The sequence below is a fragment of the Hemitrygon akajei genome, chromosome 1, assembly GCF_048418815.1.
Source record: "Hemitrygon akajei chromosome 1, sHemAka1.3, whole genome shotgun sequence".
In the NCBI taxonomy this organism is placed as follows: Eukaryota; Metazoa; Chordata; class Chondrichthyes; order Myliobatiformes; family Dasyatidae; genus Hemitrygon; species Hemitrygon akajei.
In genome coordinates, this window is record NC_133124.1 from 116,117,144 (window position 1) to 116,133,786 (window position 16,643).

Here is a 16,643-nt window from a genome sequence, read left to right on the forward strand (position 1 = left end):
ACCTGCTGCGTTCCACCAACATTTTGTGTGTGTTGCTAAGTTAGGTACTTGCTGAAAACACTTAATCGACAGATGATATTTCAGCCACCAGAACGATTAGATTATCTCCCTGCCTCTCTCTCTCTCAAACCCCCCACCTTCTCAGCCACATCTTAACTACCTGAATGCAATATTTTATCACTGAGCTCAATACAACCATTCCCTACTTGCTGATAACTCCTGTAGTTATAAAGTTATATGCCACAAAAACAAGCCCTTTGGACCAACTTATTATACTAACCAAAGAGCCTTCCTGAGTTGTGAGTGTGTGAATACTGCCTGGTCTCTGTACAACCATCTAGCACTGGTGCCACTGACCTTCTACACCCAAATCTTTATGAATTTGATTAAATGATAAGACATAGGAGCTGAATTAGGCCATTCAAGAACCTATCACCCTCTGCTTTAAATATATCCAATGATTTGCCTCCAGAGTCACCCATGGCAATGAATTCCACAGATTCACCACCCTCTAGCTAAAGATATTCCATCTCATCTCTGTTCTAAATGGTAGTTCCAATATTCTGAAGCTGTCCCCTCTGGTCCTCAACTCACCCACTACAGGAAACATCTTTTCCACATCCACTCTGTCTAGGCCTTTCAATATTTGATAGGTTTAAATGAGATCTCCCCTCATTCTTCTAAACTCCAGTGAGTACGGGCCCAGAGCTACCAAGCGCTCTTCCTATGTTAATCCTTTCATTCCCAGAATCATCGATGTGAACCTCCTCTGGACCCTTTCCAATGCTGGCACGTCTTTTCTTAAATAAGGGGCCCAAAACTGTTCACAGTACTACAAGTGCGGTCTAACCAGTGCCTTATGAGGTCTCGGCATCACATCCTTGCTCTTATATTCTAGTCCTTTTGAAATGAATGTTAACATTGCATTTGCCTTTCACACCACTAATTTAACCTGCAAGTTAATCTCTAGGCAATCATACATGAGGATTCCCAATCTGTCCGAGCCCTTCTACAGACACTCTGCTTCCCCAACATTACCTGCCCCTCCACCTATCTGCAAACGTGGCCACAAAGGCATCAATCCCATCATCCAAATTATTGACATACAACGTGAAAAGCAGCAGCCCCAATACCTCATCATGTGCCTCCAAGTACCTTGAACCTCGTCCTTAATAATGGGCCCTGACATCTTCCCAACCATTGAAGTCAGGCTAACTGGACTATAATTTCCTTCACTCTGCCCCCCACTTCCTAAAGGGTGGAGCAACAATTGCAATTTTACAGTCCTCCAATTGGTGTCGTGGAATGCTTTTCTCCCCAATAATCTCAGACATTCTCAATATTAATTTAATACCAATCAATATCAGATAAACCAAAGGCAGTGATACCATCTTGGTTATACTATTATTGAGACTCATTATTCACCTTGTTTTTGTTACATGATCTACACTGTGACTCTGGAAGCAGTACATGTGTGTGGGCCAAGGGTAGGAAATCTCATTTGGTCAAACATATTATTGCAGAGTTTCAAACCTGACTGAAATACTAACCTGTTTTTTCTGCTGGATACAAAAAGCGATGGTTACCTCTCCAGCCACGGTAGAAGGCAGACAAGTCTCCAGATCTGTGGGGCATAGGTGTGTAAACGGGATCTATGCACTTGGACACCTCCCTTACTGCTGGAGGCCATACTTGTCTGACTGTGTGTACAAATGTGGAGTCTTTTGCTGGGCTGGAGTAATGTTCCCTAGGCGTGTTTGTCCTCCCATCTGGTGGGGGACTCCCAAATGAGCCCAGCTTACTTGTACCTACTGACCAACACGCCTGCTGAAACAGAGCAGCAGATTTATACAAAGCATGCTGTACATCTTTGGGTGAAACTTGGTCCTTGAGCCTTCGACTACCATGACCGTTGGTTGGGTATGCCTGGTGCCAATCAGTACATGGTGCCAGTTCCCCAGCTTCCTTCAGCATATCCTGGCTTTCTGTCACTCTCCTAATTGGCATGCCAGATCCCAAGAACACAGAAGCTGAACTAAAAAAACCTTTTCCAAAGTTGCCAACTTGTGATATTTTTTGCTGTGAACCGGCATTTAGCCTCGCTCTTGATTCTGAAGTTAAACCACATTGTTCCTGGTTATTGTTTGGTCTCTGACACCACTGAGGATTGTAAACAAGGCCTCTAGATATCCTGCTTGTAGGTTGGGTGGGTGTTCTGCACAGGGCAGAATCAACTGGCTTTCCAGAGGTTGCCAAGGACGGTGGAGCAGAATTCAGTGCTGCTGACTGGCTTGGACGAGGCTGGTAGGTGCAAACTGCTCTGGAGAGAACCATGGGAGAACTCTCTTTGCCATTCAGTAGAGGAGGAGGACCTGTGCGTCTAACACCACTGATGCCCATTGGGCGATGACCATTGGCTTTTGACTTAGTCCTCGAAAGACATTCTGGAGGGGAGATGTGGAGGTTCAACTTGTGGTTGATCCGTTGATGCATTAATAAAACTTCAGGATAAAGAGTCGTGTGACTGCAAAACTGGCAAAAATGGATGACCATTGTATTCTGTGGTGGTGTGGAAAGTCTGCCCCTCAGATTGAAATTATCTCTGCAAGGAACATCATTTAACAATGCCAAGGTCAGATCCAAAGGAAACTCATCTTGGTCTCCAGGTTTATTTGAATCAGAGATCTGGCCTCCCTCCTTATGTTGTGTAGGCTTTGCTGTCCTTAAGGTATTGCTATTTTGAGGTAACTCTGTATTCCTTGACATTACTCTATTCTTTGCTGCATTCTGGTAACTTGGCGGTAAATTGGAATGAAGGCCATCTCCCAACACACCAACAAGCTCACGTTTAGGTTGTTCTAAAGGTTCACCTGCTTCAGCGAGTGAATCACGTTCAGAACCTGCACGGGATCCCTTAGCATCCGAAAAGCAAGCGGCATTCCTATGGGAAGGGAAGACTCCAGCTATGTCACTTAAAGAAGCTTTATTGCCAATAGTGGGATTTGGAAGGTCTTCTTTAGTTCCATTCTGAGGAGATGTGGAACAGCTGTCTTTGTCACAAAGGAGTGAAGGTGACTCGGTCACTGTGTCACAAGGAAAACTTCTGTGAGGCTTTTCTAGTGGAAGATAAACAGAAAATATATGACAGTCATAGAAACAGGTACTTTATTCCAACTTGTTCATGCTTATCTTCTAGTGCTTGGTTCATGGCCCCTTAAACTTCTTCTATCCAAATACTTATCTTGATGGCTTTTAAACGTTGCTGATGTGCCCGCTTCAACCACTATTTCTGGCAGCTCATTCCAAATATGCACCATCCTCTGCCTGAGAAAACTACCCACGACGATCCTTTAAAATCTCTCGCCTCTGTTTTTAAACCTATGCTCTCGTGTTTTTACCACCCTTTGGGAAAAATAACATGCATTTTCCCTTTGTCTGTGCCCCTCATAATTTTACTTTATAACTATCAGGTCACCCCTTAATCTCCTACATTCTAGGGAATTAACTCCTAGTCTGCACATCCTCTTCTTGTACCTCAGGCCCCAAGTGTAGAGATCATCCTGGTAAATGTTTTCAGCATCCTTTGTAGTCTAATAACATTCTGCCTGTAACAGGATCACCAGAACTGTACATAATATTCCAAGTGCAGCCTCAGCACTACATTAAATAACTACAGCATCGTTTTCTAACACCTGTACTCATTGCCCTGACTGATAAAGGCTAATGTCCGGAACAGGTTCTTCAACACATTATCTAACAGCGATGTGCACGGACAACCAGCCAGTATCTTTCTCCCCAAGATCCAGATATCTAATACTAGAGGGTATTTAGGGTGAGGGTGTAAAGTTCAAAGGGAATGTGGGGGGCAAGTTTGTTGTTTACACAAAAAGTACTGGGTGCCTGGAATGGTCTGCCCAGGGTAGTGATGGAGGTAGATATGATAGAGGTATTTACAAGGCTCTTACATAAGCATGGGAATATATAGATAACATTAGAAACTTTTTGACAAGAGCAGGCCACTCAGCCCAACAAACTTGCCAAATTCCTATTCACATAGTGTGTTGAAATAACTATCAAGTTTAGATTTGAAAGTCTCCAAGGTACTACTTTCAACTATACAACAAGGTAGTTTGTTCCATGTGTCCATGTTACATGCTTTATAAAGAAATGCTTCCTGATGTTAGTCTGAAATCTCCCTTTAACCAGTCTCCACCTATAGCCTCGTATCCTCATTGATGGATCCACCTTACTTATACCCTTAATGATTTTAAACACTTCTATCATGTCTCCTCTCATTCTACATCTACTTAGGCTAAAAAGATTTACTTCGTTCAATCTTTCTTCATAGCTCGTATCCTGTCCACCTGGAATAAGTCTTTTTGCCCTTTTCTGGACTCTCTCCAGTGCCTTCATGCCCCTCACAAAATATGGAGACCAAAATTGTACACAGTACTCAAGGTGTGGCCTCATCACCGCACACCTTGCACACCTACAGGGGCAGGAGAACGCCTCTAGACTTGAACTCCACTGAGCGCATTATAAAGCCTAACATTCTATTAACCTTCCTAATCGCTTCTGTTTATTGCCTAGATGATAACGGTGATGAGTTTACCAGGATGCCCAAATCCTCCTCACACTTTCTAACTCAAGACCCTCCATTCTATACTTGTATCTAATATTTCTACTTCCTGTACTGTATGTAACATTTTACAGTTATTTGCATTAAATTTCACCTGCCACTTATCTGCCCACATCTGGATTTTGTTTATAACTAAGAACGGAGGGATACAGACCATATGTAGGCAGAAGAGATAGGTGCCATTAACTTAATTAAATTGTCACAACATCATGGGCTGAAGGACCAGTTCCTGTGCTCTATTGTTCTATATTTTAAAAAGAATACAATAAAACCTAAAAACTGATGCTGGAAATCTGAGACAATCAGGCAACACTTGACAGGTCAGGCAGCATTTGTGGAGGGGAAAATATTTCTGGTCTGAGAGTTAATTAAGGTATATACAATTACTAGATAAAAATAAATAGAAATTGCCTATTTTTCCAAGAGGCAGGGTGAAAAGTAGATTTGAAGCAGTTGGTAGGAAGATCAGATGGAAAAGGAAGAGAAATATTTCACTCAGAGGTTGGTGGGCCTTGAAGCACACATCCTAAAGGGCTGGTCGTGACTGAAATCCTCATCATATCTGAGCAGTACTTGGGCGTGTATTTGTGGAGATGTAGGGTCATGGTCAGTGTGCTAGAAACTTTGGTCCATAGCCTTAGAAGCTTCATTTTCTCCAATGACACAGACAGAATGGCCTGGTCATGAGTATTAAAATCTTTGGTTTCCATAAGTATCAGGAAGCCAAACCGGAGAGGACAAAAAAATATAACATTTACACACAGTTCCTCAGGATCTTCAAAAACCCCCAGCCCTGTTGAAATGCAATGATGGCAACAATGTCTGAAAGCCAATTCATGCACAGCAAGATCCCAAATTTGGAGCAACTAAAAATAAATCTACTTTAATGGCATTCCTTGGAGAAATCCCTGTTATTCTTCCAAATACCTCCCATCTTAACTCACAACTAGGATCACACACAAAATGCTGGTGGAACGCAGCAGGCCAGGCAGCATCTATAGGGAGAAGCACTGTTGACGTTTCCGGCCGAGACCCTTCGTCAGGACTAACTGAAAGGAAAGATAGTAAGAGATTTGAAAGTGGGAGGGGGAGAACTGAAATGATAGGAGGAGGGGGAGGGATGAAGCTAAGAGCTGGAAAGGTGATTGGCAAAAGGGATACAGAGCTGGAGAAGGGAAAGGATCATGGGACAGGAGGCCTAGGGAGAAAGAAAGGGGGAGGGGAGCACCAGAGGGAGATGGAGAACAGGTAAAGAATGATGGTGAGAGGGACAGAGAGAGAAAAGAGAGAAAAAAATAGGGGAAGATAGATAGAAAGATGGAAGGAAGGAAGGAAGGGATGTGGATATTGGTTTTTATGCTTCACCCAAAAAAGCACTCCTCCAACAGTACAGCATTCCACCAAGCAAGTCAATCTAAATTAAAAACACAAAATGCTGGCAGAACTCAGCAGGCCAGACAGCATCTATGGGAGGAGGTAGTGACGGCGTTTCAGGCTGAAACCCTTCATCAGGAGTGAAGTAACATGGGATGGTCGAGGGGGGATAAGAAGTGGGGGGAGGGATGAAGTAGAGAGCTGGGAAGTGATAGGCTGGAGGGAAATAGGCTAGGGGGAAGGTGGAGAATTATGGGAAATAAAAGAGAAAGAAAGGTAGGGCTGGGGGGAGATTAAAGTGAGGGGGGAAAAAGAGAAAGAGAGACACACACCAAGGAAGGATATGTGACTATAATACCAGGTCTGGGTTAGCGTGCGGTCCAAAAGTTTCAGGGCCGAAGAAATAGTAGGTTGGGAGCAGAGAGAGAGGCTCTCGCTGAACTCCCGTTGGAGAGAAAATCTGAACTTCTTCAGTGTAGGCATCACTGGAAGAGGCTTCGCAGTAGTGAATTCAAAGGCAACACGAGTGAATCTGCAGATGCTGGAAATAGATCTAAATTACTTGTTCCAGTCTCTAGAATGGGATTTCTGAGTGCACTAACCCTTAAGCACTCATGTATGATACACAATATTAATATGAGCATGGTAATTCCAATTACAAGTGGTTGATTAGTCAAAGTCCAGTTTTCTGACATGAACACCTAGGTGCAATTAAAAATTTACTTGCCAAGCATCACAGGCACCAGCATCATATGAGCAGCATTCACAAAAAACATAAATTAACCATATATTAAACAATTTTTACAAGAGAGAACACAATTAAAACTAAGGTTGTCCATTTCAGGGCAAAGTGGACATCGTGTTTCTAAACTCTAGTGATTAGAGTTGTGCCTGTTGGTTTAAGATAAACAGCCTACCTCTTCTTGTGATTTGAAATATATCCATAATTTGTACTCATTTTTGATTTGCACGAGGTGTTCCTAATTCTATTTTTCATCCCCATTTCCGTAACTGCTCTTACTGAAAGACCTCTTGGCCTGTAAATCAAAGAAATGCCACTAGGCGGAACCACTTCCAATCTCCAGATCTCAGCTGATCTGGCCAGCTGCAAGCATCCTTCCTTCTTCACTAGAGAGCAGCAGAGACTGCAGCAGCCTTTTTACAGCAAGCCGATCCCTGTTGAAACTTCAGTCATACACCAATAAGAATTCCTCTTGGCCATTTGTCTGACATCTTCCCCAATCACTGCTTCAGCATAGCAACACAATGGCCACTTTGACATAAAATGGACTTACTTTAATTCTGTTTTCTTTCTTGTATAAATTACGTTTAATTTAGGTTTTCCTTGTGAAGGTGTCTTTAATGCTGTATGCCTGTGACGCTGCAGCAAGTAGGTTTAAAAAAAAAATCAAACTTTTGTTTGTAAACAACACTAAAGGTGAATGCTGGCTGAAGATTGAAACTTCATCCAGTGCACTTGTCTTTCACAATCTCCTCTCTCAGACAAGACCAGACACCACCACTAGTTGGAGACACAAGAGAATGCAGATGCTGGAATCTCCGGAGCAAAGAGCACACTGCTGGAAGAACTCAGCCAGTCAGACAGCATCTGTACAGCGAAATGGACAATTGACGTATTAGGTCAAGACCCTTCGCCTGAACTGTCTGAACCTGAAATGTCAACGGCCCTTCTCCCTCTGCAGATCACCAGTTGATGTTCAAAGAAAATGTAATTTAAAATTAAACAGCAGACATAGATTGTTTCTTACTTCATTCTATCTGTCAAAGGTAAATGGATTTGATGTTTAAAACCATCAGTAATGACGTTCTCTCAGATTATACCGTTTTGCACAGCTTTTTCACTATCTTGTATAATTTATGTATAACTTATGCATAATTGATATTCTGTGCATTGTCTAAATCTACGTGCCTGTGAAGCTGCTGCAAACAAGGTTTTCACTCTCCCTGTAACACACTGTACTTGTACACATGACCATAAACTCACCCTGAAGTCTGGCAATGAGGTAGGCTTTAAGAAGTTCTTAAAGGAAGAGGGAGGGAGAGAAAGGGAAAGTGAGGGGGAAAGACAGAGAGGGGGAAGAGAGAGAGGGTGAAGAGAGAGAGGGAGGGGGAAGAGAGAGAGGGAGGGGGAAGAGAGGGAGAGGGGGAAGAGAGGGAGAGGGGGAGAGAGAGGGGGGAGAGAGGGAGAGGGGGTGAGAGAGTAGGGGTGAAAAAGAGAGGGATGAGAGAGGGGAGGTGAGAGAAAGGGGGTGCGAGATAGTGGGGCAAGAGAGAGGAGGGTGGGTTGATGGAAGGGCAAGAAGGGGGCGAGAGAGGGGACAGAGAGAAGGGACGAGAGAGAGACGAGACGAGGCGAGGGGAGGGTGGGTCAAGAGAGAGAGGGCAAGAGAGGGAGGGTGGGTTGATGGAAGGGCAAGAAGGGGGCGAGAGAGGGGACAGAGAGAAGGGACGAGAGAGAGACGAGGCGAGGGGAGGGTGGGTCAAGAGAGAGAGAGGGTGGTGAGAGAGAGGGTGGTGAGAGAGATGGGGGGTGAGAGAGAGAGGGGGTGAGAGAGAGAGGGTGAGAGAGATGGGGCGAAAGAGATGGGGCAAGATAGAGGAGGGGTGAGGGGGACAAAATAGGGGGCGAGATGGGGGTTGATGAGAGAGGGGGCGGTCGAGAGAGAGAGGGGACAAGAGAAAGAGGGTGAGTTGAGGGGGGTGAAAGAGGGGGAGACAGGGTGCAAGAGAGAGAGGGCAGAGTGAGAGGAGGGTCAGGGGGTGAGGGGAGCGATAGAGAGAGAAGGGGCAAGAGAGAGTGGGGCGAGATAGAGGCCAGGTGGAGTTGGGACGAGATGGAGAGGGGCAGGGGGGCAGGGAGAGAGGGGGGCGAGAGAGGGGGGGGGATGAGAGGGCTTCGATGTTAAGGCTTCTCCTCCCACTCCAGCATATAGACACAGGTTGCAGCACTTTGGTACAGCGGTTAGTGATGCTGCCTCACAGTTCCAGGGACTTGGTCAAACCCCAGCCTCGAAGGCTGTCTGTGGAGTTGCAACATTTTCACCATGGTTGTGTGGATTACACTGAGCACACTGGCTCCCTTCCACATCGTCAGTCAGGAAAGCACCCCAGGAGGCTGAAATGTCCCCTTTGACCGTCACTAATTTTAATCACTGCATCATAGCTTTGTTCTGCAACTGTTCTGCCCAAGACCACTAGGAACTGCAGAAGATTGTGGATGTAGCTCAGCACATCAAGGAAACTGGCCCGCCCTCCAAGAAGGCTGACCATACTTCTTGCTGCCTTGGTTAAAAAAAAGACAGCATAATTAAAGACACCACCCAACTTGCTCATTCTCCCTTCTGCCCCCCTCCCCTTGGGTAGAAGATACAAAATTACTTTGAACATCGAATGCCTTAAATTCACTCAGGACTCGTATTGCTTCAGAAACTTTGACGTCTATGATTTTTAATATATTTCTTTATTCTAATCATTGAATTTCTTTTGTTACATGCCACTCCAACACACCACAACAAATTCCTAATACTTATATGGCAATTAAAGTCAATCCTTGATTTAAAAGGCACTTGAGTAGGTACATGGATAGGAAAAGTCAAGATTGGGGTTCCCACCCTGGGTCCACAGACCCTTGCTTGAAGGTATGGGTCCATAGTTGGGAACCCCTGGTCCAGAGGGATATTGAGGAAACATGGGTAAATGGGGAATGGCTTGGGTGGGGCATCTGGGTCAGCATAAACTGAAGAACCTGTTTCCATGCTGTTTGATTCTGAACATAAAGATGCTTCACTTAAGTGTTATTGGACAATATCTGCCTTATAAGGAGATGTTTGATGGCTAATCATAAATCTAAAGGGTTAAGCCAGAGAAGGTGCACAAAAGTTCCACAAGAATGTTGCCAGGACTGGACAGCTTGAGAATGGATTGGCTGGGACAGTAATCCTTGGAGCAATGATGGCTGAGGGCTGACCTTGAAAATGTTTATAAAATCATGAGAAGCATAGACAACGTGGATGGGAACAGTCTTTTTCTCAAGCTAAGGGAGTTTATAACTAGAGGGCATAGACTTAAGTTGAGAGGGAAAAGACTTAACGGGGGCCCGAGGGGAAAGTTTTTCCATGGAAAGTGTGGTCTAACAGAGACGATGCTAGAGGCAGGTTCCATTATGTTTAAAGGACTCCTAGACAGGGTACTTGGATAGGAGTGGTTTACAGCGAAATGGGCAAACACAGGCTAATGGGACTGACTCAGGAGGGCCCAATGGTCACCATGAAAGAATTGGGCCAAAACTCCAATTTCTGATGGCAACACTAGGTTAGATGAGTGTTTCTAGAGCATTTCCATTTGGGGTGACTTGGCAATGTTCCGGGGCAGAAACAGGTAATCTTAGATGTGGCACAGTATGTAGGCAGTAGTTCATCACTGAGTCTGATGACCCCTCTTGAACCTCTCTGTACAATCTTCTATTTTCTTCTCTCTTAGGTGTCAGTCCAGCTCTGTTAGTCACCCTGACTCAATTTTAGGCTGTTGCTATGGAGACCTTCTAATAAAGTAATCATCTTAGCCTAACCTAGCCCAGATACAAGACTCCCTGTCTATCCAAAAACAAAATCACCTCAATATACAGGATTATCAAACAGATGTTTGCATGGTCAATTTCTATTTGCTTTAAATGATTGTTGTATTGATCAAGGTGTTGTCCGAAGGTCTTTAGATATTTTAAGGCTGAACAACTCTCATCAAGTTAAAGGGCTAGAATGAATAGTGAAAGAGATTTTCTAAAGCATATGGACACATGGGACTGCAGATGTTGGAGTCTGGAGCAACAAACAATCTGCTGGAGGAACTCAGCAGGTTGAGTAGCATCTTTGGTTGGGGTGGGAGAGGAAGGAATTGTCAACATTTTGAGCCCGGCTTCTTTGTTGCAATCAAAGCAGGCAAGAAAGAATTTTGATTGGAGAGATCAGGAGCTGAAATGCTCTTTGAAAAGCAAATGTGCAAAAGAGATAAAAAGGCAAAGGGGTCAGAGCTGCAGACGCGACGTAAGAGTGAGGGAGAGAGGGAGATGGGGGAGAGAGGGTTGGAGAGAGAGAGAGGGAGAGAGAGGGAGAGGGTGAGAGAGGGTGAGAGAGGGTGAGAGAGGGAGAGAGAGGGAGAGAGAGACAGGGAGAGAGAGAGAGACAAGGAGAGTTAGGGGGAGGGAGAGAGAGACAGGGAAAGAGAGAGAGGGGGAGAGAGAGAGACAGAGAGAGTGAGTTAGGGGAGAGTGGGAGAGAGAGAAAGAGGGAGAGAGGAAGTTAATGCTTTATATCAATGGTGAGAGGTTGCTGATCTTACACATTAATTCTACGTATCCATCTACAAGTCTTGTCTGATTTTCTAAACTTTTCCAGAACTTTCTGAAGTTATTTAAAACTGAAGATATATTTAATTTCCCATAAGTTACTCCTGTTATCCATAAACTTCTGACACTCACAAAGACATGTACCATTTTGTCACCTTACTGCTGACACCTTACAACAGGACAACATTAAATATGGAAATTACACAGTGAAGAAGAATCTTTTGGACAAAATGCTTTACATATGGCTGGACTAATGGTAAAGGTTAACCAGATAGGTTTGGTATTAGGCATCTCCAACTCTGCTCTAGTTGTGGTGAGTCTTGATCTGCAGACACCTTTCCTGGCTAGTCATATGTTTTTTTTCTGTCTTTTAGCTAACAAAATTGCTTTTTTGATCAGATTACTCTATCTTCCCATGCCTTGTAAATATGCAATGACTGAAGTAACTTCATGTCGGCTCTAATCATAAATATTCAAGTATTTAAAGCATAGAAGCAAGATCATTCAGACTGACCAGTCAGCAATGGCCTTCTTCTCTTGAACCTTCCACCTTACAACTAACAACTAACAACTAACTCTCAGCAGTCTTCTGTTCCCTTTCTCTTAGACACCAATCCAGGTGGCCCTTAAGTTGTGGTGATGGGGTGGGTAGTTACAGTTGTTTCATGAACAAACTTTTAGACACATCTGTTATTTACACTATTGGAACAAGAGCTTATTCTCACCACGCTTTCAGTAAAGAGACCTCTCCTAAATGCCATTTTTGTTTCCTGGTTTTGTTTGTTACTTCTGGTCATCATTGGGTCACAGTAACAAGCTGCTCAGAAATGGACCCTTCAGTCATTTCTTCCCTGCCGATCATGATAGTGATGTACACTAATCCCACTCGCTCGCATTAAGCTTCTTCTATCCAAGCTCCTGTTAAATACTGCAATTACATCTGTATCTAATTGTAAATGATCTTCCAAAAAATGGAAACTCTTCCTGTGTTTACTAGTCTCTGTCACCCTTCAGGCCTTGTACCAACCCACTTCGTTCTTTGCTTCCTGATGACAGCATCCTTGCAGTTCCCACTTTGATCTTCTCAGTGCACTTGCTGAGAAGTGTATGCGTCTGAGAAAGGAGATTGGAACTGTCTACAATGTTCTAACCACCTTTCACAGAACTTCCCCCCGGATCCCCTCAGTGCAACAACAGCATGGCCACATTACACTTGACCAAATTTCTAACTGTGTTCTTTCCTGTAAAAATTGTGCATAATTTATGTCCAACTTATGCATTTCCTGCGAATCATGTACAACTAATGCGATATGCCTGTGGTGCTGCTGCAAATGGGTTTGTCATTGCACCTGTGCATACATGCACTCGTATAATGACAATAAACTTGACTTTGAAGCTCCTCAACCTTGTATCTCTTTAAGATTATTGGCCATTTAGAAAACCTATTCTGCAAAGACCTTGTGTGGAGGTTCATTTGTTTGAGGTCACCAATACCAGCAGGGAATGATTAATGTAATTTGTTGTAATCCAGTTTAGCCCTGATCACAACCTGGACCTCCATGAACTATACCACCGACCTACCCCTGCCCTCCCAAACTGATTTAGGAAGTTACAGATTAGCCCACCCTGTCATAGATCCAGCATTCAGAGACTAGCTCCAGCATCTTATTTCCATTATGTCCTCATCCCTTGGTATTATCACTATGTCTACTTCACACATCTGCACAGTCTCTCCAGACCAAATCTACACCGGCCCATCTGATGGATCCCATATATATTCCCTGCCGATGGACCCGAACTACAGCCCTTTACAACAGATCCTACATCCAGCTCCCTTCGATGGAATCTGCACTGTCCTTTCCAGTGGATCTTACATACAGCCTCTTCTGATTGGGTCATCATACAGACACAATGTATCCTAAATACAATCCCTTCTACTAGAAATCCAGTCCCTTCATTGAGTCCTGATCAAGGCTTTCAGGCCAAACCCTCCTCCATAGCTGTGCCTGACATTTTGAGTTCCTCCAGCATTTTGTGTGTCTTGCTCAAGATTACCAGCATCTGCAGAATCTCTTGTGTTTATGATTAACTGCTCCACTGCGGCCTCTTCAAAGGCACACCTAAAGAAGTTAAAATCTTCTCTTCAATGGGAGTTCAGTGAGACCCTCTCTCACGGCTCACGCTCTGTGATCTCTGCTGCTCTCCCAGTCCTGACGAAGGCTCTGAGCTCAAAACACCGACTATTTACTCCCCTTTATAGATGCTGCCTGACCTGCTGAGTTCCTCCAGCATTTCGTGGGTGTTGCCCTTCCAATGGATTCTATATACATCCCCTCCCAACGGAGACAGACCCTTCTGACGCACCCTACATGCTTCCTGCCAGTTGTGCCGCGCTGAAGCCCACTTACCTGTTTCTGTCTGCACCTCCGGACCTTCTCCCAAGCTGTTGGGACCGTCCTCACCCAGTCCCGGTACGGCTGCACCTTCCGGAGCCGAGGTGGAGCTGGGGGTGCTGGGCCGGCTGTTGAACGTAGACTCCCAGTCGCTGACTGAGCCCTGGCCTGCAGCCCGAGCACTCACATATGCCTCACTCCGCCTGTTCCTCTTGTGGACCCTGGAGTGGAGCACCAGCTGATGGTAAGTCCGGAACACCTTGCCACACTCCGAACACTCCGTGCTTTTGCCCTGGGGCAGCATCCCGCCGAAGCTTACCCCGGGATCGTTCCTCCGGCACCCTTTGCCCATCATTCCATTGTGCCGCTTCCCGCAGCCGTTGCCCTCCGTGCCCCCTTCCCGCTTACGCTTCTCACTGGCGGCGAGGGCATGCTCCCCTTTCCCTCTGTCGCCGGCCGCCTCGGTAACCAAAGGACGCTCCGCCGACCCTCCATTACACCGGTACTCGCTGAGTTCTCCTGCTTCTGCCCTGCAGGCCAAAGTCCAAGCTTGGTAACTACTGACAGGGTCCAGCTCCGCCAGCCCTTTCGCCAACAGGCGGTCAGTAAAATTCTCCAGCGACACCACTGGCCTCAGATCCAGGCTTCTAAGGAAGCGATCCTTTGTGCAGCTGTCACTGACCTCCGCTGGCAGCTTCCCAGGGCAGTCTTGATATGCCCTAGAGTGGAGCTTCCCATGTTTGATGAGGCTTTGCCGGCTTGGGAAGAGGTAGCCGCACTTCATGCAGATCTCGTACTGGGAGAAGGTGCGGCCCATCGCATCCTCCTGCACTACGTCGTTGATGGTGGCCAAGTCCTCACCATCGCCCCGCCTGGCTTTGCTCTTGCTCCCGCTCCTGGCGGCGTGCACCTTCATGTGGTTCTTGAGAAACCAGCGCTCCTTAAACCTGCGCCCGCACACAGAGCAGCCGTGTTGCAGCGCGCCACTGTGCTTCCTCATGTGGGCCTTCAGACACCAGGCCTGGGAGAAGGTCTGCTGGCACGTGCCGCACGTGAGCTCTCCGGCACGTGGCTTGGCCTGGCCCTTCTCGCCAGGGCTTTCCGGCACCTCCGGGGTAATGTGGACCCTCTCGATGTGGCTCAGGAAATGGTCGTCCCTCAGGGTAGAGTAGTCGCAGAGCCTGCACTTATAGAGCCTGTGGAAGAGATGCTTATGTTGATCCAGCTGCTCTTGATTCTCGAAGGACCTTCTGCAGCCCTGGCAGCATAACGTGGAGGCAAGGGGCTCCCTCTCCTTCAGCCTCCGCAACATCACCTTCCCACGATCCTCCCTGACCAGCCCAACTTCAGGGCAACCTCCGCGCACTTCTGCAGCCCGGGCTTCCTCTCTCCGCCGACCTCCCGCGCCCGCCTCGTGACCCTCGCTTAAGTCATCCATGCGATGAGTGCGGATGTGTATCTTGAGGTTGCCTTTCTGGGAAGTCCTGTGCTCACAGTACGGGCACTTGTAGGGCTTCTCACCAGTGTGCGTCCGCATGTGGACCGACAGCACGCTGAAGAACGTGAAGTGCTTCCCGCAGATAGAGCACGTAAACTTTTCAGTCTTCCTTTCGTCCCCATCGGGGTGGGTGTGGTGGCACACCCCCAGGGCTTCTGCCATCGCCTCTTCAGTAGTTTCCACATCCGTGCTGGCTTTCTCCTCTGTCGTTACCATCTTCTTCCTGAGACACTTGCTCAACGGCAACATTCTGGGTGATCTACAGGACTCCTCCTCCATGGTTTGCTCCTGGGCACCCATTAGTTGTATCACCAACATCCTTCCATCCCTTCAGTCACCATTGTGCAGCAGCCAAGACTTGCAGGAAGTGCCCGATGTTACCTCTTTGGTTAGTTCTACTGGAGTAGTCAATGGATCATCACTTTCAATTGATTACACAAACCTAGAAATAAAGGAAGAGACGAAAAAATTACACTACTGTCACCTAATGTGGTGAAGCATCAGTTCCCTGTAGGAAAACCCTCCAGAGGTCACCAATAGCTTCTCCTAGTCTAAAACATATATAAACCATGGCCAACAAAGCTCACCAGCATCCCTTCTTCCTTAGAATGCTAAAGAAATTGGGCTTGCTCCTATTGACCCTCACTGATTTTTATAGATGCACCGCAGATAGCATCCTGCCCCGATGCATTACGGCATAGGATCCTAATGGCTCTGGATGAGGCTGTAAGAAACTGCAGAGATTTGTGGACACAGCTCTGCATGTCACGGAAACCAGCTTCCCTCCATGGACTCTGTCCAAGTTTCTCGCTGCCTTGGTAAAGAAATCAACATTATGAAAGGCACATCCCACCCCAGACATTTGTTCTTCTCTTCCTCCCGTTGGGCAGAAGATACAAAAGCCTAAGAGCACATGTCACCATGCTCAAGGGAAGCTTCTACTCCACCGTTATAAGGTTACTGAATGGTCCCGGAGTAAAATAAGGTTGACTCGTCACCACACTATCTATCTTGTTGTGGCCTTGCACCTTATTATCTACCTGCACTGCATTTTCTCTGTAACTCTAACATATGATACTTCACTCTGTTATCGCTCTTCCCTTGCACTTCCTCAATGCACTGATGAGATGAAGTGAGAGATTAGCTTTATTTGTCACATGTATGTCGAAACACTGGAACACAGTAAAATACGTCGACGGTATGCAACATTGACCAATGCAGTCTGAAGATATGCTGGGGCAGCACCCGCAGGTGTTTCTGGTGCCAACATAGCATGCTCATAACTTACCAACACTAGGCCCTATGTCTGAGGAATTTGGCAGAAAGCCATAGCACCCAAAGGAAGCCCACACAGTCACAGGGAGAATGTACAAAACT

General features: G+C 46.0%; 1 protein-coding gene across 4 annotated transcripts in view; it reads right to left on the bottom strand.

Moving 5' to 3' along the window:
• The window catches only part of znf516 (zinc finger protein 516), a 132,235-nt gene that overhangs the window by 47,270 nt on the left and 68,322 nt on the right, over positions 1–16,643 (bottom strand). For all 4 annotated transcript variants that reach the window (XM_073050517.1, XM_073050537.1, XM_073050508.1 and 1 more), the window contains 2 exons: positions 13,784–15,708; positions 1,551–3,116 (listed from right to left, as the gene is read on the bottom strand). In XM_073050517.1, the coding sequence (XP_072906618.1) occupies positions 1,551–3,116; positions 13,784–15,584 (3,367 nt within the window). In that variant the 5' untranslated portion in view covers positions 15,585–15,708. The remainder of the gene's footprint in view (positions 1–1,550; positions 3,117–13,783; positions 15,709–16,643) is intronic.